The 11,955-nt window shown below is 28.6% G+C and overlaps 1 protein-coding gene and 1 long non-coding RNA gene across 5 annotated transcripts in view; both read right to left on the bottom strand.

Moving 5' to 3' along the window:
- Positions 1 to 11,098, bottom strand: part of LOC136087489 (uncharacterized) — a 14,485-nt gene extending 3,387 nt beyond the window's left edge. The window contains exons 1-2 of one of the 2 annotated variants that reach the window (XR_010641823.1): positions 11,031 to 11,098; positions 1 to 539 (exon numbers count right to left, since the gene is read on the bottom strand). The exon at positions 1 to 539 is cut by the window's left edge and continues 2,652 nt beyond it. This is a non-coding gene — a long non-coding RNA (uncharacterized LOC136087489). Of the gene's footprint in view, positions 2,759 to 11,030 lie in introns of those variants that run through there. The other variant, XR_010641822.1, reaches the window with a different exon arrangement.
- Positions 4,301 to 8,887, bottom strand: LOC136087488 (uncharacterized). Of its 3 annotated transcripts, XR_010641820.1 has the most exons (7): positions 7,211 to 8,886; positions 6,845 to 7,057; positions 5,640 to 6,654; positions 5,218 to 5,408; positions 4,833 to 5,093; positions 4,653 to 4,724; positions 4,301 to 4,491 (listed from the first exon to the last, which is right to left on the bottom strand). XR_010641820.1 is itself a non-coding variant. In XM_065810362.1 (3 exons), the coding sequence occupies exons 1-3, from the start codon at positions 8,805 to 8,807 to the stop codon at positions 5,657 to 5,659; spliced, it is 2,808 nt and encodes a 935-aa protein (XP_065666434.1). In that variant the 5' UTR covers positions 8,808 to 8,887; the 3' UTR covers positions 5,529 to 5,656. The 3 variants fall into 3 exon arrangements, 1 of the variants encoding a protein (XP_065666434.1); XR_010641821.1 differs by lacking the exon at positions 5,218 to 5,408 and having other exon boundaries at positions 4,309 to 4,491; positions 7,211 to 8,887; XM_065810362.1 differs by lacking the exons at positions 4,301 to 4,491; positions 4,653 to 4,724; positions 4,833 to 5,093; positions 5,218 to 5,408 and having other exon boundaries at positions 5,529 to 6,654; positions 7,211 to 8,887.
- Positions 11,099 to 11,955: the final 857 nt, after the last annotated feature.

An 11,955-nucleotide genomic window follows, 5' to 3' on the forward strand; every position in this document is an offset into this window, starting at 1 on the left:
ATCCTCTTTTTGGAAAATCATTTAACTTATCTGGTAAAATGCTTCCAAAACCGCTTGAAGTTACAGTTTTTCTAACTTTACTTGCTGGTGTGGCTAAACAACTAGGCAGAATATTTTTAAAAACAGATGGTGGGTTTAAAGGTCATTGCTTCCCATATTTGCTTTCAAAAGGTGCTTCATTTGGCCAATGCAGTTGACATACTGCTGTATAGTCTGTAACAATAAAACCAGTTCTTGGGATAGCTTCACTACATCTTTTTCTCTCCTCTAGATTCTTCGGGAATTTATAAATTGATGATTTTGTTGTAGTTGAGTATTGATATTTTTGTTGTAGTTGCAATTGATATTGTAGTTGTAGTTGTATAAATTGATATTTTTGTTGTAGTTGAAATAGTTCGACTTGCAAAGAGATACACAGCATTTTAAAGGCATTTTTAAGGCATTTTAATTATTAAAAAAACTTATCATTAGTTTGACAATATTATTACCTTACAATGTTAACGCCTTGAACCTTACAACGTTATCGTCTTGAAGTTGCGCTATCTAATTTATAAACCAATCAAATTTTAAAGATTTATTAAAAAAGCATGAACACAAACTTTCGTCTAATGTTAAAAGATGAAAATGTAAACACAGTATTAGGAATTGGCCTTCAGTTTAACAACTTTGTTGTGTAATGTCAAGGCCTGTTATTATAGAAGGCCGCGGTCACACATAATATAATATTCTGAAACTAATAAACAAACATCTAAATCTCTACAAGTAAATTTATTCTTTGATCATTACCTTCATATACTATCTTATTTTCATATCATAATCTATTATGGTATTATTTAAATAACATATCACAACAATATTATTAAATTTGTGATGTTCAAATATCATATGAACATTCTCTAACATGTTCATATGATATTTGAATACAGTTCTTGAGTATATTATCTGTAAACAATTGACTGATGCAAGTTCAAATGTTTTCAAAAACCAAGCATGCATGCATGGGACACTGCAGTGTCCCACAAAGAAATGCTGGTTTGAAAGTCAAATTTTCTTTATTAAAAAAAATATTAAAATAGGGGGGAGATAGGGAGGTTTCTGTAACTTTTTTTAGGCTCCAAAACTTTTAACTTTAGATATAATAAGGTTCATAAAACTTAAGGGACTTACAAAGTACATTGAGGAACAAAAACAGGAATTTACATAAACTTTTCAATTTTTAATCTGGAGTACCACAGTGTAATTGGGAAAAAAGTCTCTGGGTCCAGTATTCAAAGTAATACCATCTAAAGTAATATATAAATTAAATTAAATGCTTTAAAATGCATGCAGTTATAAATATAACTCCTGATAGTTAACTATAAGTATAACTAGTTATACATAAAATTTATTATATAAACTTATTTTTTAAGGTTACGCTTGAACAAATTAGTACCAATTAATTCAAATTCAAGATTTAGTTCAAGTTTTTATTTGTTCATTGTTTTTTCACTATTTTATATTTATTTGTTCAAATTTGTTAACTAGTACTAATTCTTACTACAGTAAGAATATTTATCATTGTTGAACGTGATTTTATTAGTAACTTAATTTTAATTTCAACATATTTTGACAACACCCTTTACATTTTAAATGATGACAGCTTTACTTTTCTATTGATGTTAAATTTATTACGTTTCAATAACTCAGATTGAATTTTAACTAAATTATTGTAAGCTTTGTAAGGGTTTGTTGTATATCAAATGGCGTTGTAAATAAATTAAAAAAAATATATATATATATATATATATATATATATATATATATATATATATATATATATGCATATATATATATATATATTTATTATTTAGGCTATGGGATCATCCATAAATAATGCCAGTAGATAGAGGGGCAGTGTGAGTTTAACAATAATTGACAATGGGGAGGGGATGTTGAGACCAAAATAATGTCAATTAAAAAATGGAATTAAAAATGGAAGAAAAAGTAAAATATTTTATTTAAAAAAAAAGTAAAACAATTTATGAGCAGGTTTTAGAGGTATTTACACCAACAATGTGGTCGAAAAAATTCTTGCTTTTGTTGCTTAAAACTGTAGAGGATCATACGAAAAACAATTTAAATTCAGAAATTAGCTTGCTTATCTGAAAGAACAATTTATGTTTGTTTTTTTTTTACTTTTAGTACTGTTGAGAATAAATGTATAATTGAACCAGAAAAAAATTGATGGTATATGCATTTTTTATATTATATTAACAATTCAGATATACCATCATAATATGATAACAAAAACTGACATCATTTTTAATGGGAGATGGCAAAAAAATTGACTGAGTTTGATAGGGTGAAGGGTGAAGGTGTTCAATAAACCGGGTCATCATCTGACATCATTATGCATAGATGACCCTATGATTTAGGTAAAATAAGTAATCAATTTGCCATATTTCTCTTTAGAAAGTGTAAGAAAAAAGCACTGTTATGCTGAGAACCTACCTATTGAGCAAGCGTTTGACCACCTATTTTATAAATTTGAGAGACAGAAGTGGAAGTGCAAATCACAAAAGAACTAATAACAAAGCTCTAAATTGATTTTAGACTAACATTTTAGTCTAAAATCAATTTAGTAGACTAACTTTGTAGACTAACATTAATATAGTATTTAAAAATAATAAATGAAGTTTACATGATTTTTATAATTTGTATTTATTTCCATTAATTATCAGTTGTCAGTCTCTATTTTATAAAATGAATTAAAAAACTATTTATTTATAATATAATAATAATACATAAATACTAGTTTCCTAATCATCACAATGTTAATGGTATTCGTTTTAAAGTGAAATTTTGTATCAATTTTATTGTTTTTATGTTTTATATATATATATATATATATATATATATATATATTATATATATATATATATATATATATATATATATATATATATATATATATATATATATATATATATATATATATATATATAAATTAGTAAAAAACACTTATCTAACTTTTATCTTCGACTTGAAGTTTCACTATTGCTGGATCATCAGGAAGAGTTCCTGATGATCCAGCAATGGATCACTCCACAATGGATCACACTGAGCACTCTTCCTGATGATCCAGCAATGGTGAAACTTCAAGTCAAAGATAAAAGTTAGATAAGTGTTTTTTACTAATTTATTATTGCTCTGTTCTTTAAGAACATTGAGCACTCTATTTGTAAAATACACTAACATAATTTACATATATATATATATATATATATATATATATATATATATATATATATATATATATATATATATATATATATATATATATATATATATATATATATATATATATATAATATTAGGTACGTGTGTAAAAATTTCAAACCATTTATTTATTCAAGTTTTATATATGGTTCGAAAGAGCTTTAAATTTGTAATAAAATGGTGAAAAATTTATGAAAAAAGAATCATTACAAAAAAAGTTATGCTCTTTTAAGTAACATTATTTTTTATGAAGCATTGCTTAAGAAAAATGCAACTTACGTATAAAACTCGCGTTCGGCTAACGGCAGCTTTGTAATAGAATCATTGTTAATTTGCGCTTAATTTTGCATAGTAAAATGTGCAAAACGATTAAAAAACGTAATTAAAAAAGTTTTGAATTTAAGTAACAAAATATTTTTAATGATTAAAACGTAATAGTAAAATTTATAACAAAATTTTATAAAATATGCATAAAAAAATATCGCGTTTTTTTGCAATATATATATATATATATATATATATATATATATATATATATATATATATATATATATATATATATATATATATATATATTTATGGTTAAGGGTATATATATTTATTTTATTAAATATGCACCAAGGATAGGATTTCTATAGCGTATGTTTAAATGCATATAGGTGATCTTTAAATACATTAAAAGCCTTAGCGTTTTCGCCTTATTTTTATCGTTACTAATGATTTTCAATGAAAGATATATATATATATATATATATATAATATATATATATATATATATATATATATATATATATATATATATATATATATATATATATATATAACATCGGAAATGGCGTGATATTTCAGTAGGGGCCGGAGTACAAAAAAATAATCATAAAACACCATATAGTTCAACTAAAAACCTACAAAAATATATCCATCTAAACAATGGGGGAGAAGGGGACACGTCCACCACGGCTCTCCTTCATTTTCTCTTCAGTAGTCCTTATATCTATCTAACTATATATAAATTCCAAGAAACCGCAACAAATAAAAATAATTTTTTTAAAAACATACTTCTTTAACAAAAAATTTAGAGTATAATAATTATTTTCTTTTTTGCTTAATAATGTTTTTAACAGAATTGTGGCTTTGAAGAAAGCCTAGTTTTTGAAGCAAACAAAACTGTGACATCCATAGCTAGAAAGAATCGATTCTTTAGTACGCAAAGGAAACCACATCCAATGATATCTAAAATAAAGTAAACCCCTAAATTAAAATCGCCATACCTATTTATGATGCTTTATGTCGCGGATAATAAATAAGGATGCCTTATGGCGCGGATAATAAATAAACATATAACTGTTATTATTGCATTAATAAACATAATCAATCTCTAAAAAAATATGAACCGGTTTAATCTTGATATGAAAAAGATCAACATCCATCGAAGCAATCGTGTGGTTTTCATCATGTTGCGTAACCTTGCAATGATAGATAAGATAAAATATATCAGATATATAAAATTAAAAAAAAAAATTAAGGCGAACAATTAACTAATGTATAATAAATTAACATGTAACTGTTATTACTGAATTAATAAATATAATCTTGAGGTCTTTAAGATAAACATCTACAGTAGCAAGCTGCCATCATAGTTAAAACCTTGCAATAAAAGAAATTATATTAGATATTTAGCACAATAACTGAAAAACCCATTATAAATTAGAGAAGATAAGAATGATTTCCTAACTTAAAAAAAAACTCAAAATCACTTAACTCCTGATACACAACACATTTTCCATTACCAAACAGAAAATTCGATAGAAGTAGACCCTTCAATACTTTTTAACCTGAAATATAATAGATTTGATTATAAGTTATAATGAAAAGAAAGTTATGTGTTAGCGTAACTATCTGGTAATGGCATATGCCATTTGCCTAGAGTGTACTGATTTATTGTAACTAAACACTTACATCTCTCAATCCATGCAAGCAAAAGTCTGTCTTTCTGGGTAGAAACAATGTATAGCCATCATTATGATTAACATTAATTGTCATGAGCCAGGCAATTTGCTTATGTCAAATAGTAAATGAGCTTTGGTTTCCCATAGCTCGTTGCAACCAGGTCAACCCTGGTTGTTGGATATCGGTAACTAACCGACTACCTAAAATTACATTTCTATATACATATATGTATATACATATATGTATACATAAAAAGAAATTAAATAATAATAAATCTTTTCATTATCTTAAAAAAAGGGGAGGGTAGAGAATATGATATACATTAGGCACTGTAAAATTTATTATAAAAAACAAAGATTAACCTACTATCTGTAAATAATATCTGTTAATGCAAGTTTATAAGACATACTATTATTTAAAATAACATATACCTTATTACACATTTCTATTATGTTATCACCATATCACCACTTATTATGTCTGCAGAAAGTTGATATTTGCTCACATCATACTCAACACCATCATCATCTTCATTCTCTTTTGGTTTCCAATAAGAAACTATATATACATCACTTTTTTTCTTTTTAATGCCAACAATTCTGCCGTAATATACATCCTGGGTGTTAGTGGCATTATCGAACCACATGTGGCAAATACTTCTTCCAATAGAAGCTCCAATAAGAATTTCTTCAATATCTGAGGCCTCATTATTTTCTAGGTCAGGAAACATTTCTTTTACCTGATCAGGCATGCAATTTTTTAATATTTTTTCTACATTTCTGCGTTCTTTGTTTTCTTTTTTCTGAATTTTATCTGCTATTCGTTTTATCAATTCTAACTTCAGGTCATTATGACATTGCATATTTGTAAACCGCTTTTTTCTGGCATTAGAGATAGCCCATAATATCAACTTGTTTTGAATATCATTTGGCTTTTTGCATAGCAGAGCAGTTGTTTTATTTTTGCAAGCACGAAGTTTTGAAGAAAGAAAACAAAGAGTGGCATTTGGAGCTTTGTGCTTTGCAGCGCTAAACATACCCATAAGTTCTTCTGAATCAATGTTGTGAAGCCTAGCTGACTTAGTCTGGTCTTTAAGGTGATCATTAGAACTCATTTCAAATTGCCGCTTATACTGCCTGTCAATGACGCTAATAACTGCATTAAGGCAGTCAGCTAATGCTTTACTCATTTCATCAGTTACTGGGCAAAAGCTGATTATTGAATCAAAAACTACATCTTCAATATCATTACCAAAGAAATCAGTTTTTCGTTTAAGTAGAGATAAAGGATTCTTGCTGCTCTCAATAAGAGTGTTCCGAACATCTTTTACTACCTGAATGCCAGATATGTAGTCAAGTCCCGTACCTGGTGCAATATAAAATTTTGTCATCCAAGGACCAGAAAGTAGCTTTCCAATTAAAGCTAAAACACACAACTCACGGATACCTAAGGTGAAAAAGTTAATTAGTAACAAAGAATAATCTTTGTTTATAATAGTCTTTACTCCCCGTTAATCTTGCAAGTGTCTATTTGTAATTTGTATTTGTAACTATATTTGTAGTTAATTCTATAGCCTATAATATTGTGTAGCACTTTATCAAATGAACTGAACAGGTATAAAAAAGAAAAAAGATACCTGTTTCAGATGTAAAGTCTTGAAATAAACTATTTCGCAGACCTCCGCATAACGCCAAGCCAGAACACAGAAATATCTTCAATATGGCATAATGATGGATCAAAATACCACATGTGTGAAAAAGCATATGTAGTCTGTTGCCTCTATAGCGCGGTAGCAATCCTCTGGGCAACTCGTGTTGGTCCAAAAAGGTTACAAAACCTTTTGGATCACCTATGAATATCATAAAAAAGCTCATTTTGGCAATTGCAAGAAGAATGTGAAATAAAAACATGCACTAGTTATAATATCTTATTTTAACTCGAAATTTTATTCAGAAAACTAAATATATTTAAGTAAAAGAATGGTTTAGATTAGTTAGAGTACCTTTTGCATCCTTATAGCGAAGTTTGTTCAGCTGTATAACAATGTTTGCTGCAATGCAGTCTCTTCCAAAAAGTTTCCCTTTTGAAGTCTCTAATGCTTTAAGTGAAGACTTACAAGAGCTGGTCATTGTGTCTAAGGGGTGAAGGTGACAGTTTAGTTCATTTAATGATTTCTGCCAAACAAGGTTTAACTTTGCGATTGTTGCATGGTTTGTTGCAACTCTGTCACTCATTGTATTTGTTATGTTCCCAATAATAGTGCTTCTTACGTCAGTATATTTGAGCTGATAGAAATCACTATATAACTTAGCGAGATTATCAATAGACTTTGTAATATGACTCTGATAGTCATAAGCTGTACCGCCAGGAAGTTGATCAATAGCTACAACCATACATACTGATTCTGTTGTCAAGTGCACAGCATTTACATGAACACCCTCCTGGGTTGTTGCATCAAAGCCAAGTGTCAGATCCTTTGTTGTAAATGCTATCTCAGCAGCCTGTAAGTCTGAAAGCACACCAAGCTCACGCATCATTTGTTCTACAGTTGTACGATGTGGAATTTGACTAAATCGATAGCCAGTATGTTCCCCAATTTTACGGAGCAGAGATGGCACACTTTGTGTAGGAACTTGGCACACAAGCATGTCATATATAAGTCTCCTAATATCTGCTGAGTAGCATTTTTCATTTTTGGTGTTTTGTGTTACTTGCTGAATTTCCTCCAACTCTTCTTGTAAATTCAGAATGTCATTTTGCAGTACAAGAATTGCAGCATTTTTTTCAGCAAGTTGATGGCTTAACATTGCTTTTTGATAAGAAAATTTTCTTTGCGTGGATGTCAACTGTTGTTTCAAACAAAAAATATGATTTTGAAGTTTTTTTAACTGTAAATTTAAAAACTTTTCTTTTAATTTTTTTCTAAGTTGAGAAATTAACTTTTCCTTACGAGTAATAACTTGATTTAGATATTTAAATCTGTATGCTCTAGCCTTTGTCTTATCTTTTAAACCTTTAATATCCTCTTTATGCTTTCTCTTCTTAATTGCCATTTCGTTTGCCAAAATGGTTAATCTCTTTCTCATAACCTTTTTTCTGGGACTCAACTGGTCAGCTCTCAAACTGGATAGTGGTTCATGAGAAGAGGTTTTTAAAGTAGGACGAGATAAAGGAGATAAGTGATCACTATTTGATACAGATGAAACACTGATTTGTTGAGAAGAAAATGAAGAACATGTAGGAAAGTCAATTGAGGTTGCATTCGATTGCGATGTTTGTGCCACAGCAGATGTTGTTATTTGGTATGCAAAGAGCATGTTGCAGATGTCAACAAATGGTTTCGAATTTCGTGAAAAATGGTTTACAAAGACTTTCGATGTTCTAACTAGTTGCTGAATCTGACTTATACAAATTTTGATGTTAAAATACTTACCGATTAGTTCTACAGTTACTTTATATGAATCGTTGTTAGTTGCAAATATATGCAGTACATGTCCATTTCTACAGCCAATATTTAAATGAGCTGGTATTGGAAAATTACAAGCTAAATAAGTTTTAGCTTTACCATAAAAAAGATTTGTTTTCTTGTGAGGTCCCATGATGCACTAAATTAAATTCAACAATCATAATACTACTATTTAATTGGGTCGGCTATTAATCATAATTAAATAATTTAAAAAATCGCCATTAATCTATAAAAAATTTTTTAAATATACGTATAATTTTTATATATCATATATAGCTTAAGGTGGCTATATGGTAAATTATGGGTATGGAAAAAGCTGAGAAAATGCTGTTTTATGTTTTTAATGAATTTTATGCAGAATCATCGTAAAATAGTGTTATACAATTTTAATTTTAGCAATTTAAATTTTATTTGGCAGAATTTTGCCTTTGCACTAATTTTGGTGGGTGAAAAGAGTTAGTTATCAAAAAAAAAATTAATATATAACCACCTTAATACTTGTTAGTTTTTGTGTACATCATTTAACAATTTTAAAAAGAGAAAACCCAAATACCCTTAGTAGTAAAAGGCTATTAAAAATAAAGTTTGTATAACAGTTCTAATAAAATATATCATTATAATGAATAAAAAAATCAAAAATACTGAATTCTCCACTGTCAAAAACCGCCCCTCCCCCTAACACTATGTAACGGAAGTGGAAATACATACCTCCACTGCGCGGAACAATAGGGCATGTGGTCATGAATATTTTTTGATGAAATTTGGCAGGCACATAGAAAATAGATGTATACAGTTGCCTTAAAAATTTTAAATATGTACCAACATGCCTTCAATATTAACGCACCTCCGGAACAGAAACAAAATTTTAAAAACGAATGAAAACCACTGGTAACTGTAAAAAAAACTACAGAATTTATAACAAAAAGCAACAGTAACAATAGCAGAAACAGTTTTATAAAGTGTAACAGTAACAGTAACACTAAAAGAGGTGGAAATGGTACCTCCACTGGGTCGAAAAATACGGTATTTGGTCATGAATATTTTTTAATGAAATTTGGCAGGCACATAGAAAATAGATCTATACAGTTGACTGGAAAATTTCAAATGTGTACCAACATGCCTTCGATATCAATGCAGTGCCAGAACAGGAACGAAATTTTAAATAGCAATAAAAAAACTGAAAAATTTATTACACGTAAAAAAAAACCATAATTTATTCAAGATAAAACATTCTACTTTTTTAATAAAGTCTAAGCTGATATAAAATTCTAAAAAAAAAGACAAATAAATACATCTTTACCACACCGACTTCGAGCACGCTGTGAAAAAAAAGGTCACAAATTTTTACTTTGAAATCGGTGCCGTAAAAAGCCAGATACGCACGTACCTATATAATATATATATTATTTTTACTTTATTTACAACACCATTTGATATACAACAAACCCCTACAAAGCTTACAATAATTCAGTTAAGATTCAATCTGATTTATTGAAACGTAATAAATTTAACATCAATAGAAAAGTAAAGCTGTCATCATTTAAAATATAAAGGGTGTTGTCAAAATATGTTGAAAATAAAATTGAGTTACTAATAAAATCACGTTCAACAATGATAAACATTCTTACTGTAGTAAAAAATAGTACTAACTGATAAATTTGAACAAATAAATATAGAATTAACAAAAAAAAAAAGAATAAATAAGAACTTTAACTTGAACTTTAACTAAATCTTGAATTTGAATTAATTGGTACTAATTTGTTCAAGCATAACCTTAAAAAATAAGTTTTTATAACAAATTATATGTATAACTAGCTATACATATAGTTAGCTATCAGGAGTTATATGTATAACTATATGCATTTTAAAGCATATTATTTTATTTAAACATCACTTTAGATCATATTACTTTGAAAACTGGACCCTGAGGCTTTATTCTCAATAACACTGTGGTACTCCAGATTAAAAATTAAACAGTTTCTGTAAATATCCTGTTTTTGTTCCTCAATGTAGTTCGTAAGTCCCTTAAGTCTTAGGGACCTTATTATATCTAAAGTTAAAAGTTTTGGAGCATAAAAAAAGTTACAGAAACCTATCTCCATCCTATTTTTTTCTTTTTATAATAAAGAAAATTGGGAATTCTTCGACTTTCAAAATTGCATTTTTTTGTGGGACACTGCAGTGTCCCATGCATGCAAGATTGGTTTTTGACAACATTTCAACTTGCATCAGTTGTTTGCAAATAATTTACTCAAGATATATATTCAAATAACTATTATATTATCCTAATAATAAGTCTATTTGCACAAATCTTAATCTTATTTCTATAAAGAAAGATAAACATTATTCGTGATACTTATATACTTGCTTGCCATTCTCTATATTAATATAAAATATTTTCACACAATGTAAACGTAACGCAATGCTATGTCGATTTAAAAAAAATTTTTTTTAGATTTTTTGAAAATTTTTTTTTTTGTTTCCAGCTTTCAAATTAATTCCCATGCAAATCCCACAGGAAACCCACGTGGGATTTCCCATGTGTGTAAATACCATATGGTTCCCACACGTAACCCATGTGGGATTACCCACATGGGTTTAAGGTGACAAATTTCCATACGGATACCACATGGGAAAAACCGTCCCACGTAAATCCCATCAATCCCACACGGAACCCACGCGTAACCCATGTGGGACGCGGTTTTATTTTTCACTGGGAATAAGAAGAAAACGTTCTTAAACTCATTAGTGCAAATGAATAAATAACGAGTGACAGACAACAAAAAGCAGAATCAAATATTATTGACAGTATGGAAAAAGTTAAAAGACTCAAAAAGGATGTATTTGATATAAAAAAAAGCCTAAAATTTTCACGAAGAACTCATTGAAAAAAAGATTAAAAGTAAAACTGAATCTTCTGAGAAAGAGTTTCTAAAAATGTAGCACATAAAAATATTGAGCTTACCAACCCTAAAAAAAAAAAAGAGAAATCGAAGATCGGTCACGAAGAATCTCAGGATTGATGGACTGAAAGAAAACGAAAATGAAACATGGGCGGAAAGTGAAACAAAGATGATCAAACTGTTTGAACAGAATTTAGGGGCAAGAAATGTTAAAATTGAACGAGCTCATCGCTGCGGACGCAAAGATGCTAAGAACAATCATGATAAAATTTTTAGATTACAAAGATAAAGTCCTCAAGAGAACATACAAATTAAGACTAAAGCAGTTGCAAATTCGTGGATGGATAAATCACTGATAAAATGCTCAAAAAAGAAGCA

The sequence above is a fragment of the Hydra vulgaris genome, chromosome 11 (assembly GCF_038396675.1).
Source record: "Hydra vulgaris chromosome 11, alternate assembly HydraT2T_AEP".
NCBI lineage: Eukaryota > Metazoa > Cnidaria > Hydrozoa > Anthoathecata > Hydridae > Hydra > Hydra vulgaris.